The sequence below is a fragment of the Rhinolophus ferrumequinum genome, chromosome 6 (assembly GCF_004115265.2).
Source record: "Rhinolophus ferrumequinum isolate MPI-CBG mRhiFer1 chromosome 6, mRhiFer1_v1.p, whole genome shotgun sequence".
NCBI classification, from domain to species: domain Eukaryota; kingdom Metazoa; phylum Chordata; class Mammalia; order Chiroptera; family Rhinolophidae; genus Rhinolophus; species Rhinolophus ferrumequinum.
Window position 1 is genome coordinate 29588519 of NC_046289.1, and position 13003 is coordinate 29601521.

The window sequence follows — 13003 nt, forward strand, 5'->3', positions numbered from 1 at the left end:
TCCCAACTTTATACAAACAGCATGAAAGTAATACATATAAAATGAAAAAGAGTGGAACATTACAGAAAAATATATTGAAATAAACAGTAAATCAACTATTAAAGATTGCTAAGTGAGAGTTTATATAATAGAAAAACTTAAGGGATTATCTGAGTAGAATATTCATTTTATGAATCTTTATTTTATTACAGTTTCTTCTAGTTTAAATAATTTGTGGTCCTGTTGGTGTTTTAAAAAGGGAAGAACTTTATAAACAGGAAATGCTGCAGTGTTTAAAGTCCAGTTTTCTTCGGTCCCTTCTTTCCTTCCTCCCTTCCTTCCTTGAATATGTAGATCTACTATTATCTGCAATTCAACTGAAACTTCCATTTGCAGAAGCTCTACTCTGTCATCCAGTTGAGGTTTACTTCGATCAGCATTGGTGTTTTACTAGTGTGTTAAGAGTTCAAAGGCAACTGTGTTGTATGGTATAACTTAAAAAAGCCACTGTTTTCTTTAGGTAGCTAAAAGTTCTTAAGCATTAAATAAAAATATAATTAAGTTTCAGTCTTTGTCCACTCAATAGGAAAAATCAATTTAGCTTCAAAATTTCAAATGATCTAAATCAACCTTGATACTGGGAAATCTAAGATATTAAAGATCAGTGTTCAAGGTCCAAGGTAAATTAATTTGGGGGTATCTAGACACTGTTACAAATCTCTAAAGATTTATATCTAGTGCATATTCCAGCTTTTCAAGTAAGTCAGAAAAGACCACTATTTCTACAAGAAATAACTAATAAAACCAGTTCTGGTTTTTGTTTAAACTAAGAAGGAATTCTGAAGCAATTTTTTTTCCCGAAGGATTTTAAAAAATGAACACTGCTGGAACAAGTTGAAGATTGGTAAAAATTTGGAAAGTGAGTTTCTTCCCTTTTTTCACTTGGTTTGAAGGGATGAACAATAGTGTACAACCTGAGGTACTGATCTCATTATATTTATACTTTATGCATTCTAAATGTGAAGCCAATCCCATAGATCAAGAAATAGTTAGCAGATTATAATTATATTTAAATAAGGCATTACCAGGTGCTCAAAAAATATATTGAATATATTGAACTAAAATACAAAATAAGAATAATAAATTACACAAAGGAATGTCTAATATTTCCTTGAATTAAAGTTTTCTACCTTATGAATACATCTACATCCTCTCCTAAAATAATACCCAAAACTATATAATCAACCTAATCCAGATGAATATATACTGTGAAAATAAGGCTACTTCATGCCATTCAGAGAACTAATGACTTTTAACAACTCTGAACAACAGAAACCATGGTGTTTAAAAAAACATTTTCTGCAACTCACTCGGCAGCTTTATGACTTTGGACAAGATATCTAACGTCTTTGAGCCTCAGTTTCCTCATCTGTAAAATGAGGATGATAATATCTTTTGCAAACAGAACTGTAACGAAGATTAATTAAGATAAAATAAATGAGATGTCAAACTAAGATGGTGATATAGTAAAAAAAAAATTGTATTTTTTACAAAGGGGCCATCAACTACAAGGAGTAATATTTACTGTGCAGTATTAGCCAGGTAAGGTTAGAAATTATCTTGTTCTTGTACAATTCATTGATAGATTTACTTTTGAACAAAGCTTAATTTATTTTTTGGTCTTATGAATGTCACAGAAGACAGTGACATGAAATTGGTAAAGCCAACGTGTTACACTGGGGTTGGAGAATTTATTTCTACAGTTGTGGGAGTAAGTGAAAATGATGTAAATGTGAGAGAAGGAAGAGAACTAGCCACAGAGGGTTGGCTATCTCTAAAGTGATGCTATAAAATAAATAATGCACTTTACTGACAGTCCCATCAAGAAGCTTCCATATGAAAAACTGAAACATGAGGGCATTCCCTGAAATTCTCATTATTTAGGATTAGAGTCTAAAATTTTATGAAACAATCATTTACCAATTTAAGATGAAATAGAAAACAATTACCAAAGGCTATTTTTGTCTAGATGATTATCATGAATATTAGGCTCCCTAAGGAGTTCTTTATGACATTGGTCTTTATAGCATTATAAATTAAACAGAACACCACCTATAGAGTCCACAGAGATGTGGCATTGAATGGAATATAGAAAACCTACCACAAGTGACAAAAAGAGAAACACACTTCATGACAAATAAATAAAGCTCATGTGTCACAATGAAAGAAACAAACTCAGATAAAGCCAGAGCTCAAATAAGAGCTGAGTGCTATGGAGCAAATGCCACAGCATACACAATCCCATCCCCCAGAAGCCAGTTCCACATTCCAACCTGAGAGCCCTCCTGTACACATGCTGTCACAGAGAAAGTAATACCCTGATGGATGCTGTAGGCTGTGATTGGAGATGATGCCAATGGTAGACTTCTTATACACTCTCATGGGAAATGGAGAATTGCCTGGATGAAGTGGCAGAAAGAAATGGGTTATATATTTTTTACACTGGGAATCATAATCCTGGGAAATTAAGAAAAGACCTATGAAAAATGTGGTGACGAGATGATAATCTATCTTCTTCCAAAAGTCTATGATGATATCACAATTCATTTGCCTTTCATTACTTTGCTTCTCCTTACAAATATACATATTTCAAGTAGAAATTAATTCTCCACAAAATCAGTTTTAAGAGAAAAAAATCTGTTACAGCTGCAACTTGTAAAAAAAAAAATCAAAGAAGGCAGCTGTAATTCTATTGACTCAATAAATTCAACTTGGTGAAACTATGGGTTCAGTCATGCTATTCTTTCAAGGCTTTTTCTTAAATTTTAAAGTGAAAAGATGATATTCTACCTGCGGTCTGCATATACCACCCGTTATTTTAGATAGTGTCATCTTTCTGTTTTTTGTATAACATTATAATATTTCTGGGGTCAGAATTAAGCTGACAATACTGGCCTGCACATATTAGCTATAGTTGCCTGCACAAAGCAAATACATGTTGAAATATGTTATGTCTCTAAAGTAACAAATTAAGATTTTAAAATTCATAGGCTATTAAAGTCCTTTTATTTACTAGTCATATTTTGAGGTACATATACTCCTTCTTAGTTACTCAACAGTGCCCCTGTTTTGGAAAGAATATTCAAAGTCTGTTAATAATATTTCAATGAATCTGAATGAATCTTATTCAATGAATAAGATTCAATGAATCTGGTTTATAAAAACAGAAAACCAATTTATGCTCTGGTTTAACACAGTAAAAATAAGAAATGAAACCCCTAAAAAGGTAAAGAACATAGATGTCAAACTTCATGTAAAACATTTTGTTAAAAAAACACGAATTTCAGAGTGATAAGCTCTTCTAGATTATAAACACCTTATAAAAATACAAGTATCAAAGAAACTATCTTCCTGAGTAACCTAATTAATTTTTTAAAAAGGGAGTCAATCTTCTGTTTTACATAAAAATAGGGGAATCACATTAACTTTTCATTTAATAACCAATTTTGGATACTTCCCTGCGTCTGTGGTTAATGGGACAGAATTGTCACTAATGTAATGTAAATATTCAGCTACCAGAGACAGGTCTGCAAAATGGAATCTTTGACTTTGGCTAATATGAGTTTAGCTAATTAACAAATTACCTGGTTCAAAGGAATCTTTATGGAATTAAGGTGGTGGTAACAATCAAGTTGGCTATTTGGGCTTTAAGAATTTTGATGCGATACAGTGACTACCAGAAAAATGTTACTCAGAAACAGTGCAATATGAAAATATAGAAATTTCCCTCTAAAACAGCTAACTTTCCCCCTTCGGTACCCTCATCCCTTTCAGCCAAATGCGAAGTGCAAGGCAAAATAAATTAAGGCAAAAGGAAAATAAAATAAGAAAAATGGTGAGGGCGAGCATGTTATTGACCATGTAATAAAACACGTGCAAAGTATACCTCAGATACACTATAGGTAGATGAGCACGAGGGAAGCCGAGCCTGGTTTTGCAGTGGGGAAAAGAAACACTGTTAAAGAGGAATGATAGTATAGTAAGGGTCTCAGAAGTTTAGATGGCTCTTTCACCAACACATTCGTCAGGTAATAAAGTAGCCTTAGAAGCAGACACTTGAGTTTGAAATGTCAAGGTTCAAGCTATTTGAGACCTCATGATAAAAAAAATATCCGCTTATTAAAAAAAAATCCATGACGGAGATGACTCCCTCTGATCAGAATGTGGTATGATCTTGCTGAAAAGATGTTCATTTAAGTTAATAGAAAAGCAGAATGCTAGTCTATGGCATCACACTGATCTTCACTGGCTTAACACTAGCAAAGTACATGTGACATCATTTATAGGATGACTCTACTGTACATCTGCCTATTATTCTTTAAAGAGGGCACTAAAGCCAGCTCAGAATTACTGAATCCATATATATATATGTATATATATATATGTATATATGTATATATATATATACATATATATATATCAATAGACACCAAAAAAGATATAAAAACTTAAACACAAAACTCTTCTCCAGACTTATCTTTTATCAGAATGTTTCACTGATTTTTTTATACAGATATTTTATATTTAAAACCATGTTTAATTTTGATGACTTTAAATTGATAATTTTCTGGCCTGTTCTTTCTTTCTAGGTTGTCACACTGCCATGTTCAATTCCAGGGCCTCTTCTTTTATTAGGCTGTCACAATGTCATGTGAGCTAAATTTTAAGTGTGCATTCTCTGCTTACAAAATTCTTCATGAAGTTCCAAAATACAAAGTTAGGGTGGGAAAATGAGGGTATAGGACAAAATGGCACAGTGAAGGAATCAGAAGTGCCCTTATTATTTGATTTGTTCTTTAATTGTATTTCAAGAACCCAGCACAGCTGAATGTAGTAGGCACTCAATAAGTGTTTATTGAATGAATATAAAAACTTTTTTTCTATCCTTAAAAAAATTGAACCATGTTACATAATATTCAGAAGGTTTTACACTTACCATCACAAAGATTTGTGAGAAAATGTATGACTGCCTCTTAATGGGTTACTTTGAGATAGTTTCCAAAATATGGTCAATTCTCTACATATTAAGAAATTATACCTTTTTTTCCAAACACATACACATGTGATTTTCTTTAGCAGGATGCCATTTCTAAGAAAACCTTGCGCTGCATGTTTGTTCTGTTTCTGTAACTATACCCATAAAACTGAAAAACGTTATCTTTCAAAACAGTGTGAGTCTTGTCTTTTTTTTCCTTCTCTGTTCTTCATTTTCTATTACTAGGGAAATTTACTTGTCAAGGAGATCTTTTATTAGTACCTTATTTTTGTATTACTCAGTTCTGAGAAAGGCAATTCTGCAGTAAGCATTACTTCACAGACTTGCTACTCCCACTCTAAATGATGTTTTAGGCTATTGTAGGTGATTTTTGTAAGTCTCAGATGAGAATTTTGAGTTTGAAGCACAAAATAGATTTCTGTTATTTTTCAGTAGAACGGAAACATCAGAATTATGTTAACTTTACATGTTAAGCGAATTCTGATAAAGTGAAAGGTAGCAAAATTTGCCTATTTTCCACAGAGATAATCTTAAAATTGATTTACTGCCATCTTTATCATTACTGTAGTCTGATCATAAGACATCATCTATCAAGGTACTCAGAATATTACATATAATAAAATAAATGCATATTATTAATATGAGTAAATGCCAAAATGTCCAAAAATGAAGACTTAAAAGGCTCAAATAATATTCTACATACAAAACAAAAAGACACAGAAATTTGCCTAAAAAAGGAGACTATACAAACTGATGTTTACTCATTGAAAAGGTACTGAATGTTTATTTACCTAAGGACTAATGTTCTAGCTGTTCTACTTCACCTCAAAGTTGGCTGATTCAATGCAGATACCTTCTAGATTTTTAAGTGCTGTATATCAAGGTAATATATATTACGTGTTCCTATCTCGTATCTTTTCCATTTGTACGAAATTTCTTATAGAAGGTATGATTTTAGATGAGGTCAAATAGGACATTCAACAGAAATCAAAAGTTGATCATGGTCTTCAGGGGAACTATTTTTATTTACTGAGAAGTAATGAAGTAATAAGCAGAAAAATGCAATGGATACAGCAAAAATACTTTAAAAACACAATTTGAAAAAAGGTTAAGAGAGCAAAAATGGAATGTATTGTTATATATTAAGGGGTCCCCAAAGAAGATAAATTTACAATCTATATTTTATCCATATGACAGTTTTATATTTGAAGGGCTTAATGATAATTCCACAGTGAGTTTACTTTGTGTGCATGTGTGTATGTGTGTGTGTATGTGTGTGGCATGTAAAGAAAGAGTAGCTAGGGGAAAAAAAGGCAATGTAAAAGGGAAGAATAAAAATGTAATGGTAGATTATAGAGGATCAACTCTTAAACACATGCTTCCATGAAGAATAATCTGAAACCATCCCCGAAAAATGAGCTCTCCTTTTCTCAAGCTCTAAAATGAAGATAATTTCATATAGCCTCTACTATAACCATTTCTTTATCAATGTCATTTTGACACACTAAAAAGTTATAGCAGTTCTTGGCAAACTTTTTCTATAAATGGTGAGATAGCAAATATTGTAGGTTTTGCCTGCCACGTGGTCTTTGCTGCAACTGTTCAGCTCTGCTGTTGTACTGCAAAAACAACCAGACTATATGTAAATAAGTAAGTGTAGCTGTGTTTCAATAAAACTTTATTTTTGGACACTAAAATTTGAATTTTATGTAATTTGCACATGCCACGAAATGTTCTTTTGGTTCTCCCCCCATCATTTAAAAATGCAAAAATCATTACTAGCTGTGGCCCACAGAAGAAAAACAGGGTTTGGTCCAAGGGCTATAGTTTGCTGACCCGAGTTACAGCATTAATTTGATGAATAAAAGTGCAAAAAACCCACCAAAGACAATACATCAAAAATATAAGTGGTGATTGAGAACTAAGGCTGAAACGAAAATACTGATCTTAAAAGATCTATAAAATCAGAACCATCTAATTCATCATTAACATTAGCCCTATTTTATACCAGTCTTATTTTGGCATTCAGGAAATTGTTAAACATTTAAAAACCATTATTGAAAAGAAATTGCTTTCTGACTTAATTCAGATATTTTTCTGAACTTGTTAAAAATACATGTAGTCCTTAGTTAAGTGATAATTCCTCCCCTAACTTTTCCCACTTCAAATAATACCTTCTTTTTATTTGTTAGCATAACAAGTACCTATAATTATCGTAATCCTTCTACCTTATCACCTTTCTTTTAAGTTCACTTATGTGCCAATAAGCTGTCTTTATAAGTCATCTTCTCTTTTACTGTTTGTGAAGGCCTTTAAAAATTAACACATTTGATTACTTATCTGTATATACTTATAACTAAAAAAAATTTATCATCATATTACATAAACTGAATGAAAACACAAAATTTTGTAGCTGTGAGGTATTTTTACTCCTCTCCTTTCTTTCCTTTCTACGTGTCATTATTTCATGAGCATTTATCTACCTTTTTTCCTGAATATTTTAACATTTAAGCTTTCCAGGACCCAATTTTCCTTAACTAATTAACTTCGATTTTGTAAATTTACCTTGATTTATATTATCTAAACAAAGAATTAGCTTGCATTAACTTACCTATGTTATCTAGTTTTCAACACTGCTTGAGTTGTTCTTCATCTTGTGCATTACTTTTAATATCTCTTCCTATTAGATTCATGCATTTGATTAACTGAAAATTGTTTACCTTTATGTGGTTTATTCTTGTCATTATTCTCAACAGATATCAGTCTAAGGATTTGTAGTAATTTTTGTAATCATTAAATTAGGAAAAACTCGGTCTTAGGTACAAAAATGATAAATTTATTATTAATATTACTAAAAAACCCACTTGGGGTTCAGAATACTACTTCAGCTTCGTACATTGTACAGAAAAAGATGATACATTCTTACTTTATAATTCAACAATAATACATCTTACTTTTTGCTATAGAAGAGTAAATGTGGGATAAAGAACTATATAAATAAAATTTAATATCATTGATTATCCAAAATAAACAATATGCAGGGCTCTTTCCTCTCTAAAAAAGTAATATATTGTATAGATGATACCAATTGAAGCATAAATGATTTAATTAAATCCTTATCCCAACTTCTGAATGATGTCTTACCTTCTACAAATATTAAATATTTAAGTGGCAACATGGTTTTGAATTTTCCATCTTATTGAAAAGGCACCCATGGATTTGCTCTTGTGTATGAACACCTACAATAAATTTTCACAAAACTGAATGATGACTATATGCCAATTTAACCTCATTTTAGAAACAAAATCTGTGTATATAGCCTATAGTACTGAGAATAACTTCATTCTGCTTCTAAGCAACATTTTTTAAATATACAAGACATATTTTAAGGCATTCTGGGGTAATAAAAATTAAAGGGGAAGGAGAGAAACTGAACATTCAGCTAAGCATTTGATTTGCATCTTTTCTTAGCTGTACTCTCTAGAGAAGTTACTATTTGCTGATAGTTTTTATCCCCATACTTTTCTAATTAACAGGAATCTTAGAATGATATATCTCAGTATCAATCTTTTTAGAATAAAAAGTAATCAGAACAAAATGTGACCCTGTGAAATGAAACAAAAGATGAAGATACTGAGATTAGTCATTATGTCCTGTACCATATAGCATATGTATAGAAAAAAAAGAAATCGAAGAGTAGCATGAGATACACTAATTTGCAAAGCACCAAATTTTTAATTTAACTCAAGTCTAACAGTAACTCCCTATCATATTACCTGAGCAAGTCTCAACTTTCTAGTCTTGGTTTCATTGAAAGAAAAATAATACCAATTCTCATGATTGGTTAGGGAAAGTATGGCACTAAATACTTATATTAATTAATATTATCAGAATCTTTTTAATGGTTCTAGAACAATATCCAGGTAATGTTTAGACTGATGCAATCATAAAATTCATGCTAATCTTGTATTTTTAAAAATGACAGAATAGATTCTGAGGGTGATTATGGATGATCTTTTAAATTCTCTAAGAATATGCACAGAAAAGAAGGGCTGACTCAAAAGAAAATAGAAAAATGAGACACCTGTTGTATTTTCCTTCTCTGTTTAGCTAATAGAATTTAGTGTTTGGTATTAATAAAAACAACTTTTGACTCTAGTAATGAGAAATTTAATATAGACATATACATAACTATGTATAGTATATAATTAAAAACAAGCTGAGAAACCAGAGAATTATCATATCAGTATTACTTTTTACTCTACCCTTTGTAACAAAACTATTATAGCAATATGAATTGAATGTATGGCAATAATCTTGGGAGAAGTAAATCAGGGCTAGGATTCATAGGGACTTTTAAAAAAGGCTCAGGAATGGAAGGTCAGGGCTAAATAGAGCCAGAAATTATTTATTATAATAATTTAACTTCTCTTCTGCATATTTATGCCATTTTAGAGATTTATTTCCATTTATCTTGAAAAGATATATTCAGTAGAAAGACCAAGTATTCCAAGTCTGAACTATCGGTCACAAAAACTCTTTTTGCCTATATGATTATATCATGTATGTACAGTACTGAGTGGCTATATGGTATTGTTCTCCTTCACAGTGCTGTACTGTGTATATTAGCCTTCATCTCAAGTGTCTGAAAGATGTTACATGATTGTGTTCTCGTGAAGATGCTTACTTTATTTTTAAACAAAAAGTGATATAGTTAATCCAAAAGAATCTGAGTTGAGAGAAGTCTATTAATGCCAGAATACCTATGATGACACTCTAACATTGATCATTTTCCTTGACCACTGAAATTGAATCATGAAGGCTCTAGCACTTGGATCTAGCCCTTCATTTATTATCCTGCTGACACAACCAACAAGGGGCAGAAGACCCGGTCAATGGAAAAGCTCCAAATGAAGTCTCATGAAAAGATCCTTGGAAAAGAAACACAGATTTTGAAAAGAAAGTTTTTTTTGTAATGGAGCCAGAATGTTATTAAATCAATCACAATGTTAGTTTAGGGGTCCTCTACTCTGCCAATTTAATCTATGTGAGCATGAAGCTGCAGCTAGAAAAGAAAGAAAAGATATAGGGAGAAAAGAGACAGAAAGTAAAAAATATGGAGATGAGAGGACAAACCAATCAGATTTGGAATTACCAGTCAGCAGAAGTTTAGGAAAAAAAAAATCACCAAGTGAAATCGTACATTTACTCTGAGAGAGTATCCTTTCACATTGCCTTCTAGGTGATCTCTGAGCTCCTCCAGCTTTCGATGGAGCTACATGTAAACATCAGAAAATGAATTGAAAAAGCAACTTGTTCTCTTTTCAGTTTTCCTTTTTCCTTTTAAAAATAAGATCATAGCATTATACATTTCTCACTGCCTTTGGCAATCATTTTAACACATCAAAGATCTTTGTATAACAAGAATACATGCTCAACAAACCCGTGACTAGGAAGCTAACATTTTATTTTAATTATTGCATCTTGTCTCCCCAAAGCATTAGAGAAAATAAACATTATAACTATCTTTATAATCCCCTAGAGATTCACTTTAACATTTTCTATTAGGTAAAAATATGGAGTAAATATATTTAAAAATTATGAAATTTGCCTTTTTTTCCCAAACACATTTTGATTTAAGGCTGCATCCATATTAAACTGATTGAACCCTAAAATGTATCTTTTGTTCTTATATATAATGTATGTATGCACATAATCATACTGTATATATATTTAAAAACAATAAATGTACAATTATAACTTGAAGTTCTATATACCCAAAAGTTGAACTCAGAGATAAATAAACACACGCGCACTCACACACACAATCCAATTTATAGCAGATGGTTATAAACTGCAGTTATGGATGCCATTTGATCTTTATTTCACTATCAGTATTTTCCAGAAGTTATGTCACTCTGCACGTTTTCGCTTGAATCTGAGTCATAATCCATAGTCTAAACAATAATAGATTTACCTTTCCTTAAAGACACAGGCAAGATATGAAACCTCACAGGTAGACAGTGAGGAATGCTTACTGATATGTCTCAGGATACATAAACTAATATTTTTCTGATTAATTTTAACTTGCCTCTTTTTTGAAATAGGCATATAATCAACACTTCCCATTCCTTCTGATTATCCTTAGCGAAATAACAGTTAAAAAAAAAAATGCTACCCGGTATATAGCAGTGTTAGAGAACAGAGAGGATGGCTTGTCTGGAATAAAGGACACAAACATACAGACACACCTTCATCCATGTGCACTCATATGCGTGCACACACACAAAAACAAAAAAGTAAAATTAAGAAGGCAGAAGAGGCAAGGAGAGGAAAGAGTGCAGAAATTAGTGCTTCATAAATTGTTAAATGGAAATAAATTGGAAGTACATAAAATTTTGAAATGATTTAATATTAGGCCTCAAGGTAGTTATTGAATTTGGGGACATTCCAGCGTAGTGAATTATGTCATTTTGATTAATTTAACAGTTACTACTGTTGTAATAATAAGTGGGATTGAGGTATGAAAAATGGTTAATTTGGGGGTAGAATCGTCTGTGTATTTTAAAAATTCAAATTTTCTAACTTGCATTTATGGTGGCAGCATTAAAAGTTATCAATGGCTATGTCTGTGTTTCTTAAGGGTGATAACTTGTTTATCTTTTTCATGGTGATTAAATGTTAGAGGATCGAGTGCCCACGATATATTGACCCAAGATATTTAACAACTAGCAAATGGGACCATCAGATCAGAAATCTTTAAGTTGTACATTAAGAGATCACTACACAAATGGGCAAACGTTTAGATATATATCGGTCTCTGTTGATTGTTATATCAATTTTTAACTTTAAAATAATAAAACAAAGGGGAGTAACAGTGCTTACATACTGTTAGCTATATGTGAGCCCATTATACTAGCATCATATAAAATTCCTTTTTTCTAATTATTAAGATTTATATATATAAAATACATGTTATTAACTCATAGTAATTGTTTTTATGGAATAAACTATAGATAGTAATGACACAAACAAAATTTAATTACTTTTTATAAAAAACGTAAAAAGGGGAGATAATATTCTGAAAGTAAATATTAGTTCTCTGTGTAACGGGAACGTAACACATAGTGACATCAGTCAGAGGAACGGTTTACTCTAGAACCCCAAATTATAGGCACCTAAAATAAGGCAGTTGCCCTTTTTGTTTGTGGTGCCATTCAAAGCTAGTTACTTGGCAGCTTGCCTTCAGCTGGTTGCTCTATGTGTAGCTGAAACAAACAAAAAAAAATATGACCCAACAGCCAATAAAAATATTAAAATAAAAAAAATGGGATGGTGAAAAATGGAAAAAGCCCCCTTCCTCCCTCCACCCTCCAAAAAGGAAGAAGTGTAGGCTATAGACAAAATCTTGCCAAAAAATGTTAGAAACATATTTACTTTGAGGGATCCAACTCTACTAGCAACTCCTTTGCTTTCATCCGGCCGTCTAATTTGCTACAATGAGGGAAGATGGGTAAAAAAGACAGAATAAAGAAAAAGTGAACTTAAAAAATTTTCTACGCATTAGTAAATAATACATGCAAAAACATCAATTGACTCTTGAGGTACCTCTTACGAGGTCAAGAAGTTAACTAACCCAGAGGCCATTATGACATGCTCTGCAAATATGCTAGTCACTAGAATTCAATCTTTGTCACTATTCCTGAGATGAAGAAATGGGCACTTACTTTCAGTTATCTTGGGGATTTCTGATGAAGCAGAATCTGGAGTAGTGTTACATTTGCATTTGGCTTATGAAAAACAAAGAATTACAAATATTCCTATGCATATAACTTTGTCTCTTTCAGTGGTCTAGTGTCTATTCCATTGTATTATGAGAAAACATCAATGATATGACTAGAAACATGAATGTTCCCCAAGTGGAAAGATCAGTCCTGACAAGCATCATTCTTGACAGGTGACAGAGTG

At 31.8% G+C, this 13003-nt stretch overlaps 1 protein-coding gene across 17 annotated transcripts in view; it reads right to left on the bottom strand.

Annotated features, from left to right (window-relative positions):
- GPHN (gephyrin) overlaps positions 1-13003 on the bottom strand; it is a 438119-nt gene that overhangs the window by 141052 nt on the left and 284064 nt on the right. For 7 of the 17 annotated variants that reach the window (XM_033107417.1, XM_033107412.1, XM_033107406.1 and 4 more), the window contains one exon: positions 12473-12529. The exons of 4 other annotated variants lie outside the window; for them this stretch is intronic. In XM_033107417.1, the coding sequence (XP_032963308.1) occupies positions 12473-12529 (57 nt within the window). Of the gene's footprint in view, positions 1-3925; positions 3968-12472; positions 12530-13003 lie in introns of all 17 variants that reach the window. 6 more of the 17 variants (XM_033107404.1, XM_033107408.1, XM_033107407.1 and 3 more) reach the window with 1 other exon arrangement.